The sequence below is a fragment of the Aspergillus brasiliensis genome (assembly GCF_001889945.1).
Source record: "Aspergillus brasiliensis CBS 101740 unplaced genomic scaffold ASPBRscaffold_7, whole genome shotgun sequence".
In the NCBI taxonomy this organism is placed as follows: Eukaryota; Fungi; Ascomycota; class Eurotiomycetes; order Eurotiales; family Aspergillaceae; genus Aspergillus; species Aspergillus brasiliensis.
In genome coordinates, this window is record NW_027137448.1 from 756,192 (window position 1) to 775,408 (window position 19,217).

The 19,217-nt window shown below is 49.4% G+C and overlaps 7 protein-coding genes across 7 annotated transcripts; 5 read left to right on the top strand and 2 right to left on the bottom strand.

Moving 5' to 3' along the window:
• Nucleotides 1-62: 62 nt before the first annotated feature.
• ASPBRDRAFT_43977 (O-methyltransferase) lies at nucleotides 63-917 on the bottom strand. Its single transcript, XM_067625102.1, has one exon. The coding sequence runs from the start codon at nucleotides 540-542 to the stop codon at nucleotides 222-224; it is 321 nt and encodes a 106-aa protein (XP_067478315.1). The 5' UTR covers nucleotides 543-917; the 3' UTR covers nucleotides 63-221.
• Nucleotides 918-1,323: 406 nt separating this feature from the next.
• On the top strand, nucleotides 1,324-3,042 carry ASPBRDRAFT_55717 (Zn(II)2Cys6 transcription factor; the record flags this gene model as incomplete). Its single annotated transcript, XM_067627433.1, has 4 exons — nucleotides 1,324-1,612; nucleotides 1,671-1,766; nucleotides 1,817-2,288; nucleotides 2,349-3,042. The coding sequence occupies 4 exons, from the start codon at nucleotides 1,324-1,326 to the stop codon at nucleotides 3,040-3,042; spliced, it is 1,551 nt and encodes a 516-aa protein (XP_067478316.1).
• Nucleotides 3,043-4,594: 1,552 nt separating this feature from the next.
• On the top strand, nucleotides 4,595-5,860 carry ASPBRDRAFT_127030 (HNH endonuclease signature motif containing protein; the record flags this gene model as incomplete). Its single annotated transcript, XM_067617929.1, has 3 exons — nucleotides 4,595-4,982; nucleotides 5,035-5,354; nucleotides 5,408-5,860. 3 exons carry the CDS (start codon nucleotides 4,595-4,597, stop codon nucleotides 5,858-5,860), a joined length of 1,161 nt encoding a protein of 386 aa, XP_067478317.1.
• Nucleotides 5,861-6,165: 305 nt separating this feature from the next.
• Nucleotides 6,166-7,877, bottom strand: ASPBRDRAFT_127465 (uncharacterized protein; the record flags this gene model as incomplete). The annotated part of the gene is made up of 4 exons (XM_067617972.1): nucleotides 6,166-7,213; nucleotides 7,271-7,304; nucleotides 7,367-7,430; nucleotides 7,491-7,877. The coding sequence occupies 4 exons, from the start codon at nucleotides 7,875-7,877 to the stop codon at nucleotides 6,166-6,168; spliced, it is 1,533 nt and encodes a 510-aa protein (XP_067478318.1).
• A 1,351-nt stretch (nucleotides 7,878-9,228) lies between these two features.
• ASPBRDRAFT_75713 (bifunctional terpene synthase/polyprenyl synthetase family protein) lies at nucleotides 9,229-12,144 on the top strand. Its single transcript, XM_067629290.1, has 9 exons — nucleotides 9,229-9,659; nucleotides 9,722-9,750; nucleotides 9,849-10,102; nucleotides 10,168-10,756; nucleotides 10,821-11,139; nucleotides 11,192-11,293; nucleotides 11,355-11,418; nucleotides 11,485-11,578; nucleotides 11,645-12,144. The coding sequence occupies exons 1-9, from the start codon at nucleotides 9,377-9,379 to the stop codon at nucleotides 11,963-11,965; spliced, it is 2,055 nt and encodes a 684-aa protein (XP_067478319.1). The 5' UTR covers nucleotides 9,229-9,376; the 3' UTR covers nucleotides 11,966-12,144.
• A 544-nt stretch (nucleotides 12,145-12,688) lies between these two features.
• ASPBRDRAFT_43981 (glycosyltransferase family 69 protein) lies at nucleotides 12,689-14,648 on the top strand. Its single transcript, XM_067625103.1, has one exon. The coding sequence runs from the start codon at nucleotides 13,184-13,186 to the stop codon at nucleotides 14,540-14,542; it is 1,359 nt and encodes a 452-aa protein (XP_067478320.1). The 5' UTR covers nucleotides 12,689-13,183; the 3' UTR covers nucleotides 14,543-14,648.
• A 113-nt stretch (nucleotides 14,649-14,761) lies between these two features.
• On the top strand, nucleotides 14,762-16,253 carry ASPBRDRAFT_601950 (F-box protein). Its single transcript, XM_067628183.1, has 2 exons — nucleotides 14,762-14,963; nucleotides 15,014-16,253. Exon 2 carries the CDS (start codon nucleotides 15,031-15,033, stop codon nucleotides 16,186-16,188), a length of 1,158 nt encoding a protein of 385 aa, XP_067478321.1. The 5' UTR covers nucleotides 14,762-14,963; nucleotides 15,014-15,030; the 3' UTR covers nucleotides 16,189-16,253.
• Nucleotides 16,254-19,217: the final 2,964 nt, after the last annotated feature.

Sequence of the window (19,217 nt, forward strand, 5' to 3'; positions counted from 1 at the left end):
CCTGATGTAAAAAAACGCATAGTTAGCCCCGATTAATTGCAGCAACGACAAGAAAACACCTACAACTATATCCTCAGGGAAAAGAAGCGTTTCAACCCCCAGCTCTCATACTTCGAGCTCTCACGGACCAACTCCCGGTATGCCGGCGCCCCAGAATGCACCACATTATCCGTGAGCACCAAAGGACCAGTGTGAAGGAACCCGAGCTGCTCAGACAGCTCCTAATCTCGAACATAAAGATCCTTGATATGATCGATGAACATGAGATCGACACTGGTTAGCTTGCCCTCTGCACTCAGGCGCTTGAGCGAATCGTCCGCCGGGCCGACAACGACTGTCACAATGTCGCTCAGACCAGCCAACTCAATGAAGTTCATGGCGATAGACGCAATGAGAGGATCGGCCTCCAGACTCCACAAGCGGAGGCCTGCGGAGGGTCCACCGGCAGCTTGCCGCATGGCGTCGGCGAACATGATGGTGGAGTAGCCGGAATAGGTGCCGAGGTCGACGACCACCTTTGGCTTTTCGTCGGCGAAGAGCATCGAAAGCTTTTTGGCTTTGTCTGGTCCGAGACTGATGAAGAAGGCTTGCTTTGCAGCGAACTCGTCGATGAGCGCGAGTAGGGCGGATGGACAGCCACGGATTTGGGGTAGCGAGGGATGGGAGTAGATGTACTTTAGCAAGGAAACCCCCAGGGCATCATGTGACTCGGACTTTCACAGAGAGCCCGGTTTCTCGTCGACGGGCGCCATTGTGTTGAGTTAGTATGTATCTTGGCGGGATACTTGTTCCTACTATGAACCAGTAGTAGATAGCGGTAAGGGTGGAAGGGAGATAGACTAGCCGCCGGGCTAGAACGAGGGACTTACGCAGTCATATATACTCGCTCACATTCTATTTATTGCGTATAGAGAAACTTAAGGAATGTAGCATGCGAGGTAGGGATGAGAAGAGTATAGGTATTGTCATGCCGTGGTGTTTGGTTGACCGATCAGCAAGGGGCGCGGAACGGGCTTTGATTGGGTGGAGGGGATACTCTGGCGGCCAGAACGAATCTCCACTGACGAGTCACTGCCGGCTTCGCTGGACCTTCTTCATCCCTCTTCTCCGCTCGGACCTATCAGGACTGTCAAACAACTTTAATGTTTCCTGAGTCTGCATGTCTCAAATTCTATGCTCACTGCAGATCACTGCCTATCTGTTCCTTGGGCATCGGAATTGGTCGTCGGCTTACGTCCGATGAGGGGAGCCGACCTTCTTTGCCACCCGTGAAGAGAGCGTCGCTACTCAGCCTATTAGTATAGACAGCACGCCCATCGAGACATGGAGGAGCCGTGCTACACATGTCGGCGCCGGCGCATTCGCTGTGACCAGAGCCGATCGCCTTGTATAAAATGCGCGACAAGTGGCTTCCAGTGCTTTGCTTCTAGGCCTCTCCGATGGGTGGACGGCTTAGCGATACGAGGGAAGCTGCGGGGCGTATCATTGACAACCAATAAATCTAGTCCAGCTGAGAAGGCACATTCTCAAAAAGACATGAATTCGAAGGATGGCCGCCTTGTGCCGACGACTCAGTCTGCTCTTTCCGTTGAGCGGCCTTCCGAAGGTCACGGTAAGTATAGCTGCTGCATAACCTATCAAATATACAATGGTCGCTTATTATGGAGTAGTCATTCCTTTGAAGCCTTTGATTAACATACCATCGGCTATAGGCGATTTCGCCACCTCTGACCTGGATGCGGTTTCCAGGTACTACTTGGATTACTGTTAGTCATCTCGCTGAGCTGTGTACCGGACTCATCTAACGCTGTGTCAGATAATGAGTGCATATGTGGTCTCTTCATTGTCTACGACAGCGATAGGAACCCCTTCAGGGCCCTCATGTCGCTCGCGCTGCTTGATCACACTCTCCTCAAGTGTGTTCTGGCTCTAGCAGCGCGACACAGGGTAAACAGAAATTGCTCGTTTCGTGATCTCACCATCGATGCATCATCCAGTCTACTAAATGCTCACTCTGACGCACTTCGCTTCAAATATCAAGCCATACAAGGGATTGCACAGGCTCTCGGTGACGCGACATCAAGGAATAAGGATACGACAGTGGCCAGCATATTTCTCCTGGTATTCCTCGATCTTTTAGAGTCTGGAAGTGATCGATGGAATGTTCACCTAGAAGGTGCCAAACGATTGATGGAGTCCAGTGCATCTGATTCACAGGCTGTTTCCAGACGAAATTCCGGACAAACTATCGAGGATTTACGTAATTTCCTTGCGAGTCAGATTTACTCGTAAGCAAGAGCACTCCGGTGGTTGACTTTCTGTGACTGACACCACATCATTGACCTTAGGATCGAAACTTTGGGTGGGACATTTGTACGTCCGAAGCTGCTGTCACAATTTGATCTGCTTGGGGGTCCGCAATTCCAGGAGACAGTCGAGCAGTCATTCCTTGGATGTCCGGAATACCTATTGGATGCTATACGGTATCTCTCTGCGCGAAGAGACACAATAATCAGCTCCGAATGCCATGACGATTCCACTTGGAGCTACTTCATTCAGGATACTATAGCGATGATTGACTTCATCCAGCAATTCGACTGTTCCGTATGGGCGTCGTCGCTACCATACCTGGGCACCACCCCTCCGAGAGGTACAAGCTCCCTTTGCACCTTGGCGCAAACATACAAGTTAGGGGCTCTGATATATGGAAAACGTGTTCTTGGCGCTCTCACGAAGGAGTGTTTACCACTGGAGGACCTGCTCCAAGAGTTGCTGGCCACGATTGATAACCTACAGGACGATAATGCCTTATACAAATGTATTTTATGGCCCATAATTATTGCCGGACTTGAATGCCAGCAACAGGAGCAAAGAGAGTCCGTGCGGACGTATATGGAGAGATTCTGGGAGCACACCAAGTGCGTGAATGTGATAAACGCCGCGAAGATTATAGAAGACCGGTGGCAGCAGGGCGATGGCACAGAACCTTCACACTGGATATTCTCGATCGGTAACTTGGGCCGTGACTGGCTTCTGATCTAAGTGACTGGCTCAGACAAATCATACAAGGATGGACCCGACACGGAGGTCGTCGAGTTCTAGAGACACAGTGTTCTGGGTGGGATGATTTAACTTGAGCGTCCTAACCGGACTGACTCAAGTCATACCGTTGAGCCTGTTTCAGTAAGCTCAATGACGGCTTGCGATTGTGATGTTTGAGCTGGCCTTACTCATTCTATTGCCTTGTTCAGGCTCTGGGGAAGCCTCTCAAAAAGAACCGAGCAAGGCACAGCCCTTTGTTTCGAACTGCTTCGGAAAGCCTTTGCGCCACCGATCACTCAGAGCCAAAGAGTAACCTACAAAAGAGGAGATCATGTTAAGGTCGCCCATGATCTGCGGTTCAGGCACCTCCCCGGACTATTGGCCTATCTTTACCCCCTCACGAATCATCGATCGTTTCTTAGGCCACCGTCACCATACCAGTACCAAGCGACATGATATCAATCACCGTCTCAGGACCCTATACAGATCTTTCACACCATCCACTTCTATCTAGTAACAAAGTGACTATCGCTCAGAACTACGACATAGCCTTCATCAGAGGCGGTCTAGTTGGCCTTCTCCTTGCCTACCAACTCACGCGGTTCGAACTTTCCGTCTGCATTATGGAAAAGCAAGGCAAGACCACCCGGTAAGGCCGCTACGGTCGCGCCATCGCCCTGTTCCCACGGAAGCTGGAACTTCTTGATCAATTGGACTTGGTCCATTCAATGCTTCAGCATGGACTTGCCCGCAGAAGTAGTGTGACGTACAAAGACGAGTGAGACAGCAAGTATACCTTGCTTTCTGTTCTAAAGACGTCTACTAAGTAGACTGGGTAGGTTTTCAGGAAAGGTATGGACTTTCATGGAGAAGATCCAGGGCACCGTTTTTGCATTTGCTCTTGTGTTGAGGCAAATGTACACAGACGCTATATTGAAAGAGAGGCTAGATAGGTAGTTTATTGTTCAAAAAGCTATGGGGACACTTCTCCTTCTTCTTTTAGCCATTGCTGCTTTGTATGAGTAAGCTGGGTAAGCCACTGATTGTCTATAGTTAGTTTTCATTTCTTCAATACGTAAATGTTCCCTATTATTTTAATGTTAGTACCGGTTTCTAGCTGCTTCACCTCGATATAAAATTCTCTCATTCGTCATCCTGTGTCACCTTCCCTTTGCGGTATCACTGACAAATCAGTAGGCAGCCGTAGGCAGCCCCAACTTCTGCCTTCCCCTTACATAAACTCAGCGCCGACCCTGAGATTGTGGAGCTAACTTGACCGCACTATATCCCATGCTCCCCGTGTGTTCTCTTTGACGGTTTCGGTGTTACTTTTTTGAATGCTAATTGGTATCGTTACCAGTCGTTGGTTTTGCTTCCTCCAATCGAATGATTGCTCGACCGCTTTCCAGGAATATCAAGCTGCACAGAAGATGAATTTGTCCGTTACTTTTCAATAATGGAAAGTGAATAGTTCATGGGAATGACAACGGATCAACCTAATTCCAACATAGAATCTCCTTACGATTCTGCTTCATCATCATAACCTACCAACATGGCCCAGCATCCACATCAGTCATTTTCGGGATCACCAACCATACCCTTAACACTCCAACAAAATCAAAAGGCTCAAGCACTTCTGCATCTCTTTCTTCAGGATTATGGCCTCAGCCAGAGAGTACCGAGGGGTTACAGGCCCGCAAAACTCATTTTGGAGATGTTTGAATGGGTAATATCCAAAGACGCGTTTCTAAGATTTTTGTTTATATATATCTATGGAAACCTTGAAACTACCGACGAAGCTGCTGATAATAATCAAGCTGCTGCCCTGTATTACCTGGAGTCTTTCGCTGACGGGGGTATGGATCCAAGCAAATCAATGCGTATGAAGGGCGCTATTGAAAGTTTTGCTGAGTATATTGTCGACAATTTCCTTCTCCCATGTATGATTACCCCTGTCCTCTCCTAAGATTCTTTGCTAATGGGGCCAACTAGTTAGAGCTTCATCAGCTAAAACTCCACAAGCAACACCAACAGCATTGTCCTCGAGTCAGACACCTACACAAATGAGCACAACACAGCGTGTCTCTGTCCTACGGAAAGCCTGTCTTGTACGTGATCACCATCGGTGCGTGATATCCCGCAAGTTCGATATCGTCGAAGCCAGAAAGCGCAGCAAAGAGGATGAAAATAACTGTAAAGACGACGATGAAAACCTTCTAAATAGTGAAGTACGGGATGGATTCCAGTATCTGGAAGTTGCGCACATTCTCCCTCACAACCTGACCACAATGGCACAGGGAGAAATAGAGCTGGTGCGTTCATCGTCAACAATCATCCATTAGCCGCGCACTAACCTTCTTCCAAGAGCGAGTCAAAATCTAATGTATTCCGTATACTGGATATGTTTGATCCTGGACTCAGTCACCGTCTCGAAGGAGCAAATATCGATAGACCTGGTAATGCTCTCACGCTGACGCATGAATATCATCGACTGTTTGGTGAATTTCGAATCTTTTTCGAACCTACAGGAGAGGATTCACATGAGTACAGGATTGACTCGCTTGAAGACTGTCCATTCCTGCGCAATCCGCTATTGCCTGTCATCCGTACTTTGAGCCTTAGCCCCAACCAAACGATCGATCCACCAGATTCCAGACTTCTCCGTGTCCACTGTGCCATTGCACATATCATGAAACTCAGCGGGGCGGGTGAATATATCGAGAAAGTCGTTCGTGACATGGAGGACGAGGTGGACGTTAAAGCCGATGGCTCAACACCTTTGGGTCATATTATTGGTTTACGACTCGACGGTTGGTAGACACTTTGTCCGTGCTTTAATAACTTGCGGGAGTTCAACCGGGACCCGGGCCATAGTCTTCACAGGTGGTGATGTTATGACATCGAAAGCCGAGTTATTTCCTCTTCGAAGTACTTCGATGCGAGAAGGATAGCCGACTACGCCTGTAAATTTGATCCATGCAAAGGAAGGCTAGTGGTGATCCGGCCGGACAGGCTGATAGCATTCACATGTACATTAGACGGAGAGATGCTCCGGCAGCACTTTTCCAGGATACTGAAGAGCTAGCCAGATCAGACCCCAATCCAGATATCGCACCAACTAAACTAAACACACCCCTTTCTCAAATTCTCAAACCGACTCAGCGGATACCACAACGTATTCTCCGTTCCATCCAACCCACCCAACCTGCCCAACCTCTCCGCAGTCCCCCGAACCAAGCTTCTCTCATGAGAAACATGATGATCCCCACTCAACTCCCACCACATCGCGCCTCCCAACCGCCTATTCGCAACATAATCCGTCTTCATCGCCGCCACCTCCGGTGTATCATAACTCACCATCTTCCTGTTAACCGGATCAAAACACCAACTTGCCATCAACCGTCCATCCACCACCTCCTGACTCCCCTTCAACGGCAAATGCTTATAATCCCACACGCCATTCTCCCAACTGCCCTCCCCCACCCCCTGAAAGCCGGCTCCGGGCCCATCCGTCCCCTCAAAAGCCCTTCCATACAACGGCATCCCAAAGATAATCTTCCTCGAATCCCGCACCCCACCCCTCAAATACATCGTCACCGCCCCATCCGCACAAAATGGGGTGATCTCCCCGCGTCCCGAATGAAACACATTTGCCATATGGCCCGAACACTTATCCCAACTCCCACTGAAATCATAACACATCAGATTCCAGAAATCCAGATACGGATCCATATCCCCGATCCGCAACTTCTGGATATTGTCTGGTCCGCACGGCGCCGCGATCGTCAATAAGAGTCGCTTCCCGCCCAGATGCGTGGCAGAGTACTCGTCTAGCACGCGCCTCGTGTCCCGCAGCAGGTGCACAAAGTCCTTCGCTTGCGAGGAATCGGCGGGATACTCCCAGTCGATGTCGATGCCGTCGAAGCCGAGGTCGGCGAGGAGTTGCACGGCGCTACGGGCGAAGGTTTCGCGGCCGTGGGGGGTGGATGCCGGACCGGCGAAGTTGGGACTGTAGGTCCAGCCGCCGATGGAGAGGAGGGTCTTGAGGTGGCGGTGTTGTTGTTTGAGGAGGTAGAGTTGCTTGATGCATCCGTAGGCGTTGTTGCCGGGCTCGGACCAGCTGTCGGTTGGGTAGTGCTTTTCTAGGTCGGAGTAGGTGTCTGTTAGGAAGCTGTACTTTCATATTAGTTTGTGGGATGGTTTTAAGGGCGAGGGTGTTGGGACGTACACTTCGCCGGTGGGGCGGATGTTGGCGAAGGAGTCTATTCATATAACTATGTTAGAATAGTAATGCAGTTTACTGGAGTATTAGGTGAGCACGTACAGAGGATATGAGTGATATACTCCGCCGGAATATCCTGTGGTTGGTAATTGCGGCCATAGATGCCCTGTCACGGTTCATTAGTTGAGTAATAAAACACAGATCTTAGTAAGTAGATGGAACATACCCAATTAGTAAAGTACGCGACAGTCTTATATCCCGGCCTCCCAGCATTGATCCACGGAGCCGGTGGACGGGCCATCGGCGGACGCGGGGGAATCGCGGGCGGAGCGCCGTCAGCAGCGGCGCTTGGAACAACCGGCGGTCCTGGGGGACAGACGGCAAGGTGAATAGGAGGATCAGAAGGGGGGATTTGTCCAGGAACTGCCTCTGGGATGCTGCGACTCTCCGGAGGAGGCTGATCAGGCCCCGGAATATTCAGCTCTTGCCCCGGATAGATAAGATCGGGGTTGGTGATCTGCGGGTTGGCTGCTCTAAGGGCGTCCAGAGTGACGCCGTGGTCTTGGGAGATCTTCCATAATGAGTCGCCGCTGACGATGGTGTAGGTGGACATGATGCGATGTAGTGGATGCTATAGAGGAAGAGGGATTGGTATGAATTGAGGGATATGAATTGATGAATGATGATTGTTTATTGAGTGATAATCATCGATATAAGGCTGTTGTGGTTGATTATTAGTTATATGCGGCACCGCCCGGTTGTGGCGCGGGGGTTTCAGGGGTCCCTCACACTTTACTGAGTTTGGTTTAGTGCACACACAGCCCTGGGGTATTTTTAGATTCAAAGTCAGGTATTTTTCGTATGATGTCAGTGTCACATGTTTTGACAGCAGGCAGACACCAATTTGTGACTGGTTAGCTCTATAGATCAGATGATCTCGTTCAGACACGAATTAAAAAGATAATGTCAAGGTAATTCTTGTTATTGACGGGAGTACTGAATAATTGAGCAATGGCGTTTTATTCGTTGCAGAAATACCCACCGACCAGGCTGCATTGTCTGCTTTTGTTTTATTCCAGTTCTTGCTTGAGGAGCTGTCAAAGAGTGATCTAAGGGTATTATTCCCGCAAGGCTAAAAAGGCTACCGTTGCCTGCAGGTATCTGCCGATCCTCAGAATCCTGCTTATATAGACATCTTTATGCAGGAGTGGTTTAAGACATCAGATAACGAGAATTATATTACCCTTGCTACTAAGGTAAGGTAACCGGAGAGTGTAGCGTAGCGCCTTCTGGCTCAAAGAGTCAGGCCTTGTTGCAGTAGGTCAGCGAAGGTCAGCCAGCCACATATTACTACCTGTTTCAAGTGCAGCCTGCAGGAATAACCCGATGGCAGTAAGCTATTGTATTTAATACTGCGGCTACTACTGCTGCTGTTAGCAGGAATATCAAGCAATGCTAGCCAGGGATGGAAGTACACATTGAACCAGTATTATAATACTCCGTTAAATGATTTTGACAAATACTCGACCAGCGCGATACTACACACCAATTTGCTCTAGGCAGTCAACTGGACCCAGCAATTATTTAAATGTACAATTCAGGCCTGTAGCAGTAGACGCAATCGATAAGGAAAAGTCATAAGCCCTGGACTTATTATGCTCGGCAAATATGTTGCAGAAGTACTCCGCAGCTACTCCCAAATAACGGTGAGCTTTATTCTAGTAACTATGGGATTCATGTGTGTTTCTTTCGTTCTTTTTATTCTACCCCTTACATGTACTTCCTTACTTTGACACAACACAACGTCTAATTTCTATTAAACTTTAAAGTTTAAGTTTATTTGTTTTTCTGGTGATGTGATTCATCACTTCAGGGACTACGGAGTACTGCACCCTCCATGCTACATATCTAGGCATGATCGAAGCGGTGTATCTCGAGCGACACTACTCATGGAAAATGATCATCAATTTCCGTTTGTTCGAGATATATATAAACCAGTACACCGTCCTGGAGATCCAGCATTATGGAACACTTCAGTGATTGCTTTAAATTCCTGAACCCGTTTCTTACAATCTATAACAACACCAAATCATATCTTTCCACCACAAAGAAATGTTGCCAGTCGATATCACTTATATCCATTCCGAGCTTGTGGACCGCGAAGAAGTGGCTCGTGTGTGCGCGACCACCTTGCCTGTTCGCAAAAGCAAGTACCGCCATGTAGCAGAAAAGGCCGTTGCCGAGTTCCAGAAGCAGTGGCAGGAGGAAGTTGGGTTCGCGTACTGTGGAGCAACTTCGCCGCAGGGCCCTGTGACTGTCTTCTTTCCCCCGGAAACTAAACCAGATCGTGTCGAGGTTTTTGCAAAGCTCATTGAGTATTTCTTTGCTTATGATGGTTAGATACACCTTGTGACTCTGCTGCGTGAGATGGTTGACTTACTAAGATTGGCATGACAGATGTTCTCACTGCTCCTGGAAGTGCCAAGGTATGAATGAGAAATAGAAAGAACAACACTGATTAGCTTGAGCTTGGCTTGAGCTTGGCTTGAGCTTGACCCTGTGTACTCAGCTAATGCCGGCACAGACTGGTGGAGAGCAATCAGTAGATTCGATCGGATGGGAAGTGCGCAAAGGAACGGCGAGTGGTGTCCGCACCAGCGCCATGAAACAAATTCAGTCCGAAGTGTTCTTGCGCCTTCTCGAAGTGGACAGAAAACGAGGAAATCTCATCCTTCGAGCCATCAACAATGTATCTCGAATTCATGGGACCATCGGCTCGCGTGACCTCAAGACTTGGGATGATCTAGTGCAGTACCGGGCCCAGGATTACGGGGCTGAGTATGTTTGCGAGCCCTCGCAGATTATGTCATATCGTAGACTATACATTACTGAGGTCGAATTAGGTTGAACCTCATGTCGGCCATCTACTGCTGCGAGCTGGACCTGACACAGAGTGACATCGACGCCTTGAAAGAAGTTTGGTGGCCTGCGACTGCCGCGGTGGCGCTGGTGAACGACTTGTATAGCTTCAACAGGGAGATGATATTGGAGCCTAACACGGATACCGATACATCTATCAAAACGCCAAACTCGGTCTGGTACCTGATGAAAACATTGAACTTGACTGTGTCCCAGGCAAAAGAATTCCTGGTAAAAGAAAAGATCGTGCCTCTGGAGAAAGAGTACATTGCCAGAAAGTCCGAGTATCTGGCCAACTTGGATCCGAAAACGCCGAACTCGGGCGATATTGCTTACTTCCTGGAGATAGGTAGTCTCGGTTTGGCTGGAAATTGGTACTGGCATGCTATTGCTGATCGATTTCATCGATGGGCCGAGTATCTACAACTGCCGCCCGCCAAGTTATTCAGTTACGATGAAGCTACAGCTACATGCGCTACCTTTCTGGATAGTCAATCTTTGAGAGGTAGAACGAGTCGGATTGTGGAATCCGTTGATGGTCGACCGGCAATGACGCACGGCCCATACTACAAGGTCTGTTGACCAAGTCGATGTCCTTTACTCAAAGATACAGGGAGTTGATGTCTTTGCCGAACAGATCCTCCAACAGCCTATTCAATATCTTCGGGGCGTTCCATCGAAAAACATCCGAGGCACCATCATCCACGCGTTGAATCTCTGGCTCAACGCACCGGACTCGGCAGCAAGCCAGGTGGAAGAGTTGATCGGGCATCTTCATGAGTCGTCGCTTCTGCTTGACGACATTCAGGATGGCTCAGCACTCCGACGGGGCCGGCCAACTGCCTATCGTGTTTTTGGGATCCCACAAACCATCAATGCTGCAACCCATACATTTACTCTAGCGTTCGAGAAGGTAGCCCCACTGATTGCCTCAGACAGCCCGCACGGGTTTTTCGGTCAGACTCTTGGCCTCGAAATACTGATGATAACGTTGACTGACCGAGATAGATGAGCTGCGCAACCTTCATGTTGGACAAGCGATGGATCTGTACTGGACACGATCTGGGTATTGCCCTTCGATTACAGAATACTTGGAGATGATTCGGCTGAGTAGGTGGTTTCTTAACAGCCACCAAGTATATTCGGGTCGATACTGATGGAGAGTACCCAGAAACCGGCGCACTGTTCTGTCTCGCGAGCAATCTTCTCTACGTTCAAGGGTCGTTTCCAGCCGGGTATGTCGAAACACAATGTGTCGCTCCCGCATCGATCAGCATCACGAAACACTAACCGAATCGCAGATCCATTAAGCAGACTGAGTTGAACGAACTCATGATTGCTCTGGGCCACTATTTTCAGGCTCGAGACGACTACATCAACCTGGCATCCACCAAGGTATTTCTTCCACCCCACAAATCGGAGACGTCCACTGTTCTAACATGATTTGATGCCAATTTCTAGTATCAAAAACAAAAAGGCTTTGCCGAGGATCTCGACGAAGGCAAATTATCTCTTCCGTTGATCCACCTCCTGACACAGTCGCCGCACGCGGCACTGATCGAGAATATCCAGCACGAACGAGCGAGGAATGGTAAGCTACCGGCTGATCTGAAGCAACTGATCTTGGACGAGATGCGGGATCAGAAGGTTCTGCAGCTCACCGAAGCGACTCTGAATGGGTTAGAGGTCAAGGTCTACCGTCACCTGGAAAGGCTGGAAGTATCCACCGGGATCAGGAACTTTACGTTTCGATTTTTGCTGGATCGGTTGAAAGGGATGTGATTGTTTTTACATTTCTGATGTAACTATGAATGTCTCCTCTCGTAGAGAAGAAGGATTAGTAGATCAATAGATGACCTGCTAAATGTGGAATCCAGAGATCTCCACCCGTCAAGCAAACACTATCTCAGCCACCGAGATTGACGGAAAGTCAAATCCCGAATCACATTCCAGTGTTTGACACCAGATCGATCGTCAAGTGGATCATTCTTCACCATGGAGATCCCATAATTAGATAGATCAATCCAACTACTGTAAAGGGAAATTGAGGGAGCTGAAATCACGCCCATCGAGGCAATTGATCATCCCTGCCCATTCCGGAGAAATGGTTCGCTACGCTTTAGTGCGATCGGCAGTCTTCAAAGGGAGAAAAGGGAAAAAAGGGAAGAAAAATATGGGTTCGGTTCGGTTCGGTTCGAATTCTCCTCCCCGAGAATCATGTCTACTATTCAGGTAGATATATGATTTATCACCATCGATGACCTGTGGTAGTGAAATCAAACATGCTAACAACAAGACTGATCAAATCTCTCGATGGAATTAGTGTCAACTCTTCGAAGGATGACGAATGCTGATGCTGACAGGCGAAAAGATTTTTGGATGGGGTCGGAAGCCTCGGGGCGAGCTAAAAGCGCACTACTTTTTGTTAGTGGCTTATCAGCAGCTCGTGGCCAAATTGCCGATATTTGGATTCTCCCCTTGGCTTGAATTTGTTCCATGGTTTCTGCGTTGGCATCGATGGAGTGATTGCCAATCCTTGGGGCACCTGTCTCTCCCTTATTTCTTTTCCGACACGAACCAGTGCTGTGGGAAGAAGAAACTTCACGCTGTCGCCACTGTCAGAACCAATCCGAGAGTCCCGAGGGAATCCAGTTCAGGCACCCACGATTCTCTGCGTGGTGCAGCTAAATTAGTCTCAAGATAACTAACCTTACTAAACTCTCTAAAAAATGACTGAGCGAGAGCCATCAACCCAAAGCTTAACGAATTGCTAGTCAACTTGTGCGCCCCACTGCCGATATGGACGACGAACTTTCCCTTCGCCGATGCCTTTTTCTGAGTATTTATCCCCGCTGGCCCCTCTTGGGCTGACTGAAGCTGTGCACTGCTTCCCCTCCCCCTTTTATCGCCTTCAATATGCGTCGCATCGCCGCTGTCGCTCGTTGATTCACCTTCTCGCCCCTACATGGTTCCTATGGTTCCTGCATCAATCATTTCACCATGAACTTGCATGTCCGACAGGTGCAGACGCACCTCTTTCGGCTGACCGTCTCCACCGCCTCGATCTGCTTCCTACTGTTTCTCTACATCTCCCTCGAGTGGTCATCGTCGGCCTCCGATCCCAGCGGAGTCAGCGCATCGAGCTACGAAGATGATCTCGATTCCGCCGTTCCCGCCATTTCCGCCTGCAACGGCTTCAACCCGGCGACGGTGGCAACGGCCCTGGATGAGACCCTCACCGCCAAGCTGTCCATCAATGGCAGCGCGGTGGACGACTTTGTCTGCAGCATCATGACCCACGATATGCGTCTGTCGGCGAAGCTGGATTGCCCTGCCACCATCAGCCCGCGCTATGCCGATCTCCCGGTTCGCCCATCCAACAGCTTCTTTTCTCAGCCCAAGATCAAGTATTTCTTCGCCCTGGATCTCTATCAATCCGCGCACATCATGCTTCCCTTGATGGGTACCATCGTCGAGACGATGCGCTTCCTCGGACCCGAGTATTGCGCTCTCTCCATCGTCGAGGGTCGTTCCACCGACGGAACTTACGATATCCTTGTTCGGCTGAAGAGCGAGATGGCCGCCATGGGCGTGAGATATTATCTCTCCACCAGCGATTTGAATCCCAAAGCTGTCTGGGATGACCGAATCAAGCACCTCTCGACCCTGCGCAACCAGGCTCTCGAGCCGTTAGTCTCTGCCGGAGTGGGCAAATTCAAGCCCTACGCTGCAGACACGACCATTCTCTTCATCAATGACGTCGTCCTCTGCGTGGAGGATCTGCTCGAGCTGCTGTATCAGCACCGGCAGCAGGACGCGCGCATGACTTGTGCCTTTGACTGGAATGCCGCCGGTGGGCCGTTCTATGACTCGTGGGTATCGCGCAGCATGTCCGGCAACCTCTTCTTCGAAATCACGCATGATGCGCGGTACTGGCTCGCCCAAGACATGTTTTTTGATGACCAGCCGAATCAAGCGCGATATGCCAGGAAACTGCCGGTGCAGGTGTATTCGTGCTGGGGTGGCATGGTCATTCTGGACGCGGCGCCCTTTGTTCAACGGAAGCTCAAGTTCCGCGATCACAAAGAAGGCGAGTGTCATATGGGCGAACCCACGTTGCTGGCCAAGGACATGTGGGGCCAAGGCCTGGGGAAGATCCTGGCGGTGCCTTCAGTGAATGTGGCGTATGAGTACAAAGCGACCCGTGAGGCCAAGCTGGGTCAAGGATACGTGCACAATGTCATCGAGAGTGCCGACTACAAAGCGGGCAAGGAACTCGTTGTGTGGGACAAGGAGCCTCCCGTTCGCATCAAGTGCATGCCATTGTTCAATCAACAATCGTGGGTGAAGTCCACATGATCACATTTTGTATTTATATCACACATTCTGGAAGCTTCGATATAGATATATACCTATTGATACCCTTGCATGAGCCATGCGAAATCTGAAATTTCCGTTTTCCCAACAATCCTCTCTGATACATTATGACTCTACCATCACGCAGCTATGACCTTATCCCATCCCAGGCGGTCACAACCGCACACTCCTGGAACGGTCGTCTTGAAGCACCGTCACAAGCAGGACGGTGGCTGTAAGAAAAAGTGCGTGTCATCACTCATCTTCCCATAGACGTGTTCTTCCTTCCACGGAGTTTGTTCCCAGGTTCCAATATCTCAAGATACCTCCGGCTTCTGCCTACCACTGATCGCAAATCCCCATTTACACTACTAGCCTCATGACGTGCATATCATCATAAATAAGCCCCTGATACTGTCCTACAGTGAGCATACCACACCTGCTATTGGTCAGATTACCTAACCAGTAGACCTGCATCAACAACAACAGAAATGGCGCCCAACAAAGTTCTCCCCAAAGGAGCGCGCGAGGAAGACGTCATTCGCGCACTCTCCTACCATCGCCGGGACTTCGACATGGCCGTCATCAGAATCAAGCCAAAAGACAACCTCAGCGTCCAACCGGGTATCACGAACCCACCCAACCGTCCATTCAACCCCGCCGTCCCGGGCCTTCTAGACCGTCTACCACTCGAGATCCTCCTCACCATCATCCCAGACCTAGACATCCGAAGCATATTCAGCCTCCGTCGCGTCAACGCCCGTACCCGCGATATCGTCAGCTCCCTCAAAACCTACAAACAGGTGACCACCCACGCCCTGGGCCTCATGTGCGCACTCCTCCGCACCAACCTCGCCCAGTGGTACACCCTGCAAGACATCGTAGACGTACTCCACACGCGCGAATGCACCATCTGCGGCTGCGAATTCGGCGGCTTCGTCTCTCTCCCTCCGCCCAAACTCACCCGATGCTGCTACCCCTGCATCCAACAAAAAGCCCAAATCGGCCGTCGCGTCGTCGACCCTTTCACTCGTCGCTTCTCCATCGAGCAAGACCACGAGCTGATCACCCTCTCCGAAGCCCACAATCTCTACGGCATCAGCCCGGCCGTGCTACGCCGAGAATCCGTCCCGATCATGAAAACCCTCCGGGGAGTCTACACGATGAATGAAACAGAGCGCAAGAAACAACACTCGCTCGTGTATGATAAACGCGTGCGCGAGCTCAGCAGTAATCATAAACGAGGTATCCCTTGGTCGGATACCTACCGAAGAGGTCGCGAGATGTTTCTGCGATGGTGTATGGCGACCACGGCGGTGCCTTATGTGGATCCGGAGACGGGCGAAGTTGAGCGCGGGGTCTCGTGTAAAGGGTGTCAGAGCCATTTTGAGGAGATCTCGTCGAGACCGAGAAGTTTTGGCGATCTGTCTGCTTCCAGGGATAGGGTTTACTCGCGTGCTGGGTTTCTGATGCATTTTCGGGAGTGTCGTTGGGCGAGAAGGCTGTGGGAGGCGAGTGAGGGTGGGACGGTACCGGTGTGGGAGTCCAAGTTTGTTCGGTTGGGTGGGTATATGAAGGATAGGGATGGTGAAGAAGAGGTTGTGGTTGATTTTAAGAAGGAGTCTCCCTCTCAAATTACGGTTGGATAGGACTTGGTTCTTTGAACTATCTCTCAAATTCCTACGTGATGGAATCAGAGAAGTACTGCATTCGGGTTATGGTACTGGAACGGGCTGATTCGTGAGCTATTGCTCTGTTGGTGTACATAATCATCATAGCTCACTTCAGAATGATTTTAGCTACATGGAGAACTGATTCAATATGTAATATTGCCATTTGGGAAGAAACAGATACCACAGCACGATAATGAGGGTCCTCTGTGACCGGAGATATTCCTGTGTCTATCACAACCCCTCCCCCAATACCCATAATATATATAGAAACGAGCAAATGGTTTGCTTTACAAATTGATGATATATCTTCATTGTTGCCAAAGACAGAAAGATGACCAAGACCCCCCTTTACAGTGTATACCTGTACTACGTAGTAGTATAAGATTCATTGTCTAGATCTTGCCAATGGCAAGATCACGTCAAGAATTCTCCAATAGAGCGGAATCTTTCCCTACAAACTAGAGCTTCTGATACTACTACTTTTCCCCCCTGAGTTTCCTCTATTAATGTGACTATCCTTAGTACTCAGATTACACGACGCACTTCCAGTGTGATCTATTAGTTGACTGACTGACTACCAGACGTACAACACTATTACAAGTTGAACAAGTTTGAAGTCTGTGCTGTAAGTACATGGTTATGTGCTAATGTACTAGTAGATAGTGGTCCATTCACACATCGACTACCTACACCCAGCATAATCTCGAATAGAATCTCCGTAGCAATACAGTACCTGACAAAGTACAGATAGCTGATTACTAAACTACCTAAATTTTTCCGGTAGTATCATCAGTTCCAACTGATCAAAGAGACACTACTGCTTATATGACATTGTTGCAAAGCATTCAGCTTATCCTCGACAGTGGGTTGACCGAAATGTTGTTCTACACCATATGGCGCATCTCTGTAACAGTAGTGGACAGTGCTTAGTTGCAGTAGACCCTGGAGATATTCGTAGAAGAAGAAGGTACAGAACACAAGACTGGACACCCACACATATATATAAAGCCTGCTAGTTACTACTTTTCGGGGTTTGATCAAACTGGAAACTCTAACCTATACAAACGCATTTTTCGAATTCCCTAGCATCATGCAATCAACGCACGGATATTCTCGGATAACTCGGAATCTCCTAAAGGAATCAGGGAACAGCCCGTAAATAGCGGTCTCGGATGTATACAGCTCACCTCTCCGCCGACGATCGGGCTCGGCGATGACTCCCGTGTCTCCGGACTTAAGTAGTCCGCACGAATCAGAATCAGGATCAGGATCAGGAGCTGTGAGATGCAAAATCTCCGGAGATGTCACAAGTAACAAGATTGCATCTCCGACATCTCGCCGACGGAGAGACCGAGTTAAATCAGAGAATAGTTCGCATTGGATATGTGATTCCAAGGCTGTCGGCAATTGCACATTTGGTCGGTCCAAGCCTCTAGAGATGTTCCAGTGGAACTCTGGAGAGGGTCGACTACTTGTATATATTTTCGTACAGTCGCGCAGGTGTCCAACAACACCATCCTGTATCAATTCATCGAAACGCCTTTGCCAAGAAGTAGATGGAGGAAATCCTTGTGCTACTTTGATGAGAGTGTGACTTGGCCGTGGCATGTGAAGAAGCAGGTCAAAAGCCTCATGTCCATTCGTTGCATCACTGGTTGCCGACCCAACTCATCCTGTATCTCAGGTGCGGCGCTTCTCGAGAAGCATTTGGACAATTCCTTCATGCCCATTCGCTTTAGCTAGTGATAGCGGTGTTTTCCGACCCCATAGATTTTTGTTCTTAACTTCGGCGCCTCTCTCAAGAAGCATCTTGACAATACCTTTATATCCCTTCTCTGCAGCCACTAATAGCGGTGTCTGACGATGTGCATCTACGGTCTCCGTTCTAGCGCCTCTGTCAAGAAGCATCTGAACAACCCCTTCATGTCCCTTCTGGGCAGCCAGTAATAGCGGTGTCTGGCCAATTGAATTTTGGGTCGAAATTGTGGCGCCTCTCTCGAGAAGCATCAGAACAATGCCTTCATGTCCATTCTCTGCAGCCAGTGAAAGCGGTGTCTGACTATTTGCATCATGAGTCTCAGTTCTGGCGCCTCTCTCAAGAAGCATTTGAACAATGCCTTCATGTCCCTTTTCAGCAGCCAGTGATAGTGGTGTTTGGCTAAGTGAATTCTGAGTCTCAATTGTAGCGCCTCTCGCCAGAAGCATAAGAACAATGCCTTCGTGGCCATTCTTTGCAGCCAGCGATAGCGGTGTCTGACCATTCTTATCTGTTATCTCTATCCTGACGTCGCTCCGCGTCAATAGTAACCATACGGCATCTCTATTACCTGCTTTTGAAGCCAACCCCAATGCTGATGGATCTTTGTGATGCATTAGCGGCCTAAGCTCGTCAACATGGTGAGTTTGTTCGGGGGAGATGTCGTCCTGTTTCACGGCGATTCGCTTTTGCATCAGCATCATGCGACCGCCTCGGACACAAATCCTTCTCACAGGATATTGGGTTGAGCGAAAGACTCTGATATCGATGTGTCGAAAAACTCCGCTTCGAACCCTCTGGAACAGATTCATGGTGAAAGACAAATCCTTCAGATAGATGGCAATTATCTTATCTTGCTGAGTTCTTTCAGTGAAGGTCCTTTCCGTGCAGTTGAGTATAGCGAGACCTAGACATTCGCCTCCTAGTCCTGCGAAGCCGAGATCTACATGGACCCCTCTACTACTCACAGTAAACGGGCTGTCAAGACTACCAAACGGATTGAATCGAACAACATTATGGGAATGGGCAAATGCAGCAGGGGAAGTAGCAAGAAGCCCGCCGCGATCATCGGAAGATGCCCATGCGAAAAGACTCTGATCATCCGAGATGCGCATGATCTCCTCCTGAAGTCTGATAAAAGCATTTTCTCCTTCCCCGTAGATCAACGGCATATTGACATTAAATATGCCCATTAGGGAATAGGCACGGTCTTCCACTCGCGAGGTCTGTCGTTTCGCAGCCCACGACA

Excerpts from the sequence above, each read along its gene's own strand:
- ASPBRDRAFT_43977 (XM_067625102.1), bottom strand. The coding sequence starts at position 542 with ATGCTCTTCGCCGACGAAAAGCCAAAGGTGGTCGTCGACCTCGGCACC.
- ASPBRDRAFT_75713 (XM_067629290.1), top strand. The coding sequence starts at position 9,377 with ATGTTGCCAGTCGATATCACTTATATCCATTCCGAGCTTGTGGACCGC. Across the intron at positions 10,757-10,820 it reads CGCACGGCCCATACTACAAG|ATCCTCCAACAGCCTATTCA; the intron begins GTCTGTTGACCA and ends TTTGCCGAACAG. Across the intron at positions 11,140-11,191 it reads CAGCCCGCACGGGTTTTTCG|ATGAGCTGCGCAACCTTCAT; the intron begins GTCAGACTCTTG and ends TGACCGAGATAG.
- ASPBRDRAFT_43981 (XM_067625103.1), top strand. The coding sequence starts at position 13,184 with ATGAACTTGCATGTCCGACAGGTGCAGACGCACCTCTTTCGGCTGACC.
- ASPBRDRAFT_601950 (XM_067628183.1), top strand. The coding sequence starts at position 15,031 with ATGGCGCCCAACAAAGTTCTCCCCAAAGGAGCGCGCGAGGAAGACGTC.